Source organism: Thalassophryne amazonica, chromosome 17 (genome assembly GCF_902500255.1).
Source record: "Thalassophryne amazonica chromosome 17, fThaAma1.1, whole genome shotgun sequence".
Taxonomy (NCBI): Eukaryota; Metazoa; Chordata; class Actinopteri; order Batrachoidiformes; family Batrachoididae; genus Thalassophryne; species Thalassophryne amazonica.
In genome coordinates, this window is record NC_047119.1 from 74,900,031 (window position 1) to 74,908,102 (window position 8,072).

Sequence of the window (8,072 nt, forward strand, 5' to 3'; positions counted from 1 at the left end):
TTTGAACCCAGGATCCTCTGGTCCAAAGCCCAATGCTTAACCACTAGACCATCACCTCCCCACAGTGCCCTCTTTTGTAGTAAATATATCATTTTTATGGACATATTTGAATTCCTTGACCCCTAAAGCATAGATTTAGACACCAAAGTTAATGTTCTAGGTCACACAGAAGTGAAAATATGCCATAATATTATAGGGCTACAACACTATGTGCGTTCCGATTGGCTGATTTGATTGGCCATGACAATCGGTCCAGATCATGTATCAGATTCATTGCAAAACCAGAAAACTAAAAACAGGAAAAAACACAGATTGAAAGTTTACGAGCTAACGACCGGACCATCTGTTAGCAAGTTCTTCACATAGGTGAAGCAAATGTCGGCCTACGGGGCGTAAGCAGTTTTCATATTCAGGTGATACCGTAAGTATGCATGTTTATATACGGTGTATAATAAACAAAGGATTAACCTCGCTTGCTTGGTCTGTATGCGGATATCAGACCTCTGTGTTTTTTGCACAGACCTCGTGACGCTCTGTCCGTACTGTCAACACCTCGGTCTGATACTTTCCCGTACAGACCTCTCACTCTGTTAATTAGGGAGTAACCCCGTTGTGTCTGATGATGTACTTCATGCTGGGTTATAAAGGTGGAACATACAGCGGATATGTTTGACCGTATAACAGCATGAACATCATCAGACACGAGGGGATTGTTCCCATTCTAATCCAATTCCATCGTTTGCACAGTTCATTTATCTGTAGGTAATTCGGCTTACCGTGAAGCTGCGATCATCTCTCCAACAGCGGTCAGGGGGCGGAGTAATCCATTGAATGTGAAAATCCATCAAACTTGAAGCGGTAATTCTGTATCAGAATCCACATCAATACTTTTGTACAGTAGCTTAAATTCACCCATTTCGGCGGCGGCACGCGACTTTCTCTCACTCTGAGCTAACAGTGCTAACAGCTGGCAGTGCACATAGCTGGTGTTCTGAAGAATTGTGTGTCTCAAAAGTTCTGCATCCCAACAATACTGTGCATGCACGCACAGTTGCGCGCACATGCACAGTTGCATGTGGAGGGCAGAAATGACATTTGACAGTAATCACATCTCGTTAGAACACCGCTCAGGGCGCGGAGTAATACATCTTTTGCCACTGTTGTTGCAAAAATTGCACGTATATAAGATAATATACAGTCTGCACTCTCACATGATTAACCAATCAGTAATAATAAGTAATTAATAATAATAAGCCTTTAATATTGATTTTGGTTGCCATTTTGATTATCGCCTCCTGGTGGAGTCAGCCCACACTTAGAAATAATTACCCTGGCTAAAATCTCATTTTTTTGGGCCATTCTCCAAGATTGTGCATTTAAACTTACTCCCAGAAAATTGGTCACGGACTCATTGGATGGGTCATCTACCGAAAGGATTATTTTCTTCAAGAATGGTGCAATAATTTTTTTGTTTTACAAGGCTGCAATAGATGCTTTATGTCATTCGTTTTCATCACAAATGGATTTTATTAATCCAAAAAAAGAATTATATGACAAGAGAAGCATACAGCAAACAGTAGCAGTTTCCAGCAGGTGGCGCTGCTGCACTGTATGGTGCATATTTTTTTAATTTAGTTTTAAAATTTATCATTCATTGTTTTCAAATCTTCAAATCTTTTTCATATTTTACACTACTTTTGTGACTAGAAGACTTTGGTAAACTCATTTCTAACACCACAGTTTGTGCACATGAATAAAAATGTATATTCAGTAAAGATTTACAGCGTTTCTCCAAACACATTTCATGTTCTTATTTAGAGCCAAATTGTGTCTTTTGCACAGTGTTCTAGTCTCGCATTCAGAGTGTTGTGATTGTTCTGGTTTTGATGTTCAGCACATGGATACATAAAGAAAGTACCTTGAAGGGGGATGATTGAAAATGTCTGTCTGTCGGTTTATTTACTGTCAGTTCACTCAGTCACATTTCAGGTCAGCCTTCCCTGAACTTCAGCTTTGATGTGAGTTAAATCAGTTTTCCTTCAAACGTATAGCATGATGAATTATTTCCCGTCATCGTGTTCTGTTCTTTAATTCATTACTGAATAACACAGAAGAGGACACACAGCTGATTTTTTGTCCTCCCTCTACCTGCTCCACAACACGCTGTCATGTTCTTATATTGGTGCAGCTGAGGAGCGATGCTGCGAACCGTCAGGCCCGTCACGTCAGGCTCCTTCGTGCAGCTTCAGACGGCCCTGACGTGTCCCCCTGCTGTTTGCTCACTGAAGCAGAAACACATTCTGGTGACGACCAGCTCTGCTTCAGACCACACCTTCGTTTTCGTGACGTGGCATTGCTGTTTACCGTAGTCGAGTAATGTTGGCTGAAAACTAATGCTTGTCCATAAATGTCCCCCACACAGTCTCCGCCATGCTGGAGAGTGAGAGCATCCCCAGCTTGGCGGCGGTGAAACCGATGGGCTACAGGAACCGCTCCTCCAGCATGGACAACGACAGCGGCGGTGCCAGCAGCTACACCCTGCAGGCCCTGATCAGACAGCTGGGACAGTTCCACAGCACCATGTGTGAGCACGGCCTGGACCCCGAGATCATCTGCCAAGTCATCCGGCAGCTTTTCCACTGTATCAACGCGGTTACCCTCAACAACCTGCTGCTCCGCAAAGACGTCTGCTCCTGGAGCACCGGCATGCAGCTCAGGTACGGTCCCTCAGGCTTTTCCCAGAGACACACAGAGACCAAAACACACAAACGTAACACACACACATGGACTGAAAGAAGACCGATTTATTTGCACACATTCATCAAAGACTGGTTAGAGTTCAGTCAAAGGGCGGTACGTAAGACACTCAGCGGGGCCACAGTCTGCAGGTCTGATAGCCTCAGAAACAAAGAGTCCTTAAAGCAGTTTGGGGTCCGAACGCAGGAGAGTGACAAACACAACGGTGAGAGATACAGCACGCAACAAAGCTCCAAAGTCCAAAAAACACACACACGCAAAGATCTCCACAATCAAAGGACCCGCACTGACCGTGTGGCAACAAGTCAACGTGTCCTGCTTTTAAAAGCTGCCAGAACAATAAGGAAATCTAGATTATAACAGCCAAGTGGCCTCTGTGTGCATGTGTGTGGGTGTGTATGCATGTGCGTGTGTGCGCGGGCATGCGTGCGTGTCTGTGTGTGTGTCTGTGTGTGTGCGCACGTGCGTGTGTGTGTGCGTGCGTGTCTGTGTGTGTGCGTGTCTGTGTGTGTGTCTGTGTGTGTGTGTGTGTGCGTGTGTATGCGTGTGTGTGGGTGTGTGAGTGTGTATGCGTGTGTGTGGGTGTGTGAGTGTGTGTGCGGGTGTGTGTGTGTGTGCACATGTGGGTGTGCGTGCGTGTCTGTGTGGGTGTGTGCGGGTGTGTGGGTGTGTGCGCGTGTCTGTGTGTGCGTGTGTGTGCGTGCGCGTGTGTGTGTGTGCGGGTGTGTGTATGCGTGTGTATTTTTCAGGACTGGCTGCGTTTTGTCAGGACTCACTGCGTTTTGTCAGGACTGGCTGCGTTTTGTCAGGACTCGCTGCATTTTGTCAGGACTGGCTGCGGTTTGTCAGGACTGGCTGCGTTTTGTCAGGACTCACTGCGTTTTGTCAAGACTGGCTGCGTTTTGTCAGGACTCGCTGCGTTTTGTCAGGACTGGCTGCGGTTTGTCAGGACTGGCTGCGTTTTGTCAGGACTCACTGCGTTTTGTCAGGACTGGCTGCGGTTTGTCAGGACTGGCTGCGTTTTGTCAGGACTGGCTGCGTTTTGTCAGGACTGGCTGCGGTTTGTCAGGACTGGCTGCGTTTTGTCAGGACTGGCTGCGGTTTGTCAGGACTGGCTGCGGTTTGTCAGGACTGGCTGCGGTTTGTCAGGACTGGCTGCGTTTTGTCAGGACTGGCTGCGGTTTGTCAGGACTGGCTGCGGTTTGTCAGGTCTGGCTGCGTTTTGTCAGGACTGGCTGCGGTTTGTCAGGACTGGCTGCGGTTTGTCAGGACTGGCTGCGGTTTGTCAGGTCTGGCTGCGTTTTGTCAGGCTTTGCTGCGTTTTGTCAGGACTGGCTGCGGTTTGTCAGGACTGGCTGCGTTTTGTCAGGACTGGCTGCGTTTTGTCAGGACTGGCTGCGTTTTGTCAGGACTGGCTGCGGTTTGTCAGGACTGGCTGCGGTTTGTCAGGACTCGCTGCGTTTTGTCAGGACTGGCTGCGGTTTGTCAGGACTGGCTGCGTTTTGTCAGGACTCGCTGCGTTTTGTCAGGACTGGCTGCGGTTTGTCAGGACTGGCTGCGTTTTGTCAGGACTGGCTGCGGTTTGTCAGGACTGGCTGCGTTTTGTCAGGACTGGCTGCGTTTTGTCAGGACTGGCTGCGGTTTGTCAGGACTGGCTGCGGTTTGTCAGGACTCGCTGCGTTTTGTCAGGACTGGCTGCGGTTTGTCAGGACTGGCTGCGTTTTGTCAGGACTCGCTGCGTTTTGTCAGGACTGGCTGCGGTTTGTCAGGACTGGCTGCGTTTTGTCAGGACTGGCTGCGTTTTGTCAGGACTGGCTGCGTTTTGTCAGGACTGGCTGCGTTTTGTCAGGACTGGCTGCGTTTTGTCAGGACTGGCTGCGGTTTGTCAGGACTCGCTGCGTTTTGTCAGGACTGGCTGCGGTTTGTCAGGACTGGCTGCGTTTTGTCAGGACTGGCTGCGTTTTGTCAGGACTGGCTGCGGTTTGTCAGGACTGGCTGCGTTTTGTCAGGACTGGCTGCGGTTTGTCAGGACTGGCTGCGGTTTGTCAGGACTGGCTGCGTTTTGTCAGGACTGGCTGCGGTTTGGACGAGCAGCTGTGTGAGTGACAGGTGGGTGAGTTCCGCATCCTTTCCGTCATCTGAATCACAGACTTTAAGAGTCGGCTGAATGAATCCTTTTGATTGTGTGTTGGTGTGTCGTCCCACCGCTCGCTGCAGCTCCTCTTCCTCACAGACTTCAGGGAGTTTTCATGTCCAGCGCTCAAGCTGTCGAGGCTTTGAGTTGCTGGTGATTTTAATTTCCATGTTAACGATGTTTCAGATAAATCTTCTGCTGAATTCATCAGTTTGATGGAATCTTTTCATCTGATCCAACATGTGTTTGGTCCCACACACAGCATGTTTTAGTTCTAGTTTTTATTCTCGGTCTTAATATTGACTCTATTTATTCTGACCACGTTTTTATTCCTGATTGCGTTTGTGTTCTTTTTAATCTGGATTGTCCGTCTGCTCCTCGTATGATTGGCTCTCGTGTTTTTAATCGTCTTACTGCAGATGTATTTTCTGCTGCTTTTAATCTTAGTTCAGATGATGTTGATATTTTAATTAATTATTTTAATCATTATTGTCTTTCTATTTTGGACAGAGTGACTCCTTTTAAAACCAGACACGCCCCTCTGAATAACTCCTCCCCCTGGATGAGTGACAGCATTGACAGATTTAAGAGATCTTGTTGGAAAGTGGAAGCTCCATGTTCACCTTCATTTAATTTGTTTTAACAGTATGATGAAAGACGTGAGGGCTGCTGATTTGTTCACATTAATTTCTAACAGTCGACGGGAAACCAAAGATTTAATTTGAGGATTTGCAGTCCAACCTGGATTGCTCCAGAAAGCAACAATAAACCAGAAAATGTTACCACAGATAAAAAAAAAAAAGGACTTTTGGGAGATCCTGGAAGACTGCCATCACGGTCTTTGGCTTGTTGGCATGGATTTTTGATGGCATTATTGTAAAAAATATTTTTGGTGTGATGTAGTGGTGCAGTCATTTACTACAGTTGCAGGCATTGACATTAAGCTTTTTAGTGTACCGTATTTTCCGGACTATAAGTCGCACCAGCCACTTTATCCATTATAAAGAAAAATAAACCATAAATAAGTTGCACTGGACTATATAAGTCCCATGGACATACAGGTATGTTAACTTAACATGAAAAGTTCAGATGATAATATTGTGACGGCTACCGTTTTCGGATGCATATTTAACCAGTCTTAACTTGTAATCTGGAGAGTATGATTTTCTTTTTGGTGGCATTTTTTCGGGCCTTCTCCGTTGTCTTGTTATCCGTAACGTTAAAATTTTTATTTTTCTATGGTAGTCAGAAGTCGCAGGAACAGTCACACAAGCCTCGAGTGCCCTCTTGTGAGCTGCATTTTACCTACAGATATGTTTGTATTTTGCGGACCACATTGCGAGCCGAACCATGCAGCGCCTACCTGCACAGCTCATGACCACCCAGCGGTGTCGATCCAGCTCCTTCCAAGTGCAGACGCTAATCCTCCGCCGTCGCTCAGTGCTCCCATGCAGCTCTCAGCGTCAACTCTGCTCACACTGATATCCAAGGGTTGAAGCTGTCTTGTTAGCCGTCCCGGAATAAACACCATGTTCGTCTGCTTCAAACGCTTTTCACAATCATCGACGCCAGCTCCTTCCAAGTGCACACACTAATCCTCCGCCGTCGCTCACCCGGTGCTCCCACGCAGCTCTCAGCGTCAACTTAAACACTCTGCTCACACTGATATCCAAGGGTTGAAGCTGTTTTGTTCGCCATGCCGGAATAACAGCAAGCACCGTATTCGTCAGCTTCACACGCTGTGGGTGGGGTGAGGAATACGCATCCAAAGTTCTGTTCTCTGATTGGTTATCGCGACCAGCGTGACTTATAGGACAGCCGCCATACAACAGTGTCCATGATGCATTGCATTTCCTTTTCTGGTGGCCATTTTAAAACATAGATCGACTCTGTCACGTAAAATTGTTTTGTTACAGTAAATTAATTGAGATCCTACCGGTATATTTTTCATTTATAAGTCGCACCGGAGTATAGGTCGCACCCCTGGCCAAAACATGTAAAATACGGTACTTGTCCATAGGACAAGTAACCCTGGTGGTTTACTTGTCCTATAGGAAAAGCTGGTTGTCCAGACAAGTGAGCGCCACAGGCAAGGCACGCGATACATACGCCAATGGCGCGTGTCACCTAGGAGTGTCTGGGGGCATGCTACTGTGGGAGTGCTGAAATTACACTTTCTCTCCTTCTCTCCTGTGTGGGTGGTAAAATCGAATTTCCAAAAAATACATTTTATTACATATAACATGCACAGCCTCTCGCCTTTTAATCTGTTAACCAAGACAAAGCTCATAATGTTTCTCTCATGCAATTGTTCATAATTGGGGAAAAAATTAAAATAATTGGTAAATGCTGATATGCATCTGCTTCTCTCCTGTGCGTTTTCTGAATTCATCACTGTTCAATGCATGATCATTTGCCAGTATGTTTTTGGATAAAGCAAATCAAATTATTTTATTTCAACATTTATAAATGACTTACTGGTCTGCAACTGAATGAAAATCCCCACAAACATGGCAGTATTTTGTGTTGTCCTCTTCCATGGATAATCCTGTGTCCAGCCAGTCCTCACAAACTTCCTCTCTCTTCCTTTCTCTTCATACTTCTTTGAAGCTTCTACACTTGCAGGGGTTGATGCTTTGTGTTTGACTGGTGTTTTCCCTGGTATCTGGCCCGGTCTCAGAGGTTTTAGATGCATTGAAGGCAAGAATAATAGACAAAAAAAATTACACTTATGTTGTAATATCAAAGTTCTTTTTTGTATTTTTCTGTGTTAAGAAAATAAATGACATTGAAAAGTTTAAAAACATTAATATTTGATGGACAGAACATTTGCTCTCTTCTTTAAAAATGACACACTGGACCTTTAATCCAGTAAGAGTCCAGGCAGAGTTTTGATTGTCAAATCAGAATCAAATTTATTGCCAAATACGTTCTCACATACAAGTACTTTGATCTGGTGTCATTGGTGCATAAAAAACAATAATAAAAACAAAATGAAAAAAAACAACTTTACTGTTTCACTGAGGCTGTGTGGTGAAGATGATCGTTTATTAAAATTGTTTCGCTGCTTTTTTACGTCTAATAACACTTTTTCCTCCTCCTTCCCTCCCTCTCTCTTTCTTTCTCTTTCTCTCCTCTTTCTCTCTCTTTCTTTCTCTCTTTCTCTCTCCTCTCTCTCTCT

The 8,072-nt window shown here is 45.4% G+C and overlaps 1 protein-coding gene across 1 annotated transcript in view; it reads left to right on the top strand.

The window, feature by feature from the left end:
• Positions 1-8,072, top strand: part of myo5b (myosin VB) — a 371,481-nt gene that overhangs the window by 331,368 nt on the left and 32,041 nt on the right. Inside the window, exons 36-38 of the mRNA XM_034191847.1 lie at positions 2,423-2,717; positions 3,667-4,637; positions 4,727-4,855. Of these exons, the coding sequence (XP_034047738.1) occupies positions 2,423-2,717; positions 3,667-4,637; positions 4,727-4,855 (1,395 nt within the window). The remainder of the gene's footprint in view (positions 1-2,422; positions 2,718-3,666; positions 4,638-4,726; positions 4,856-8,072) is intronic.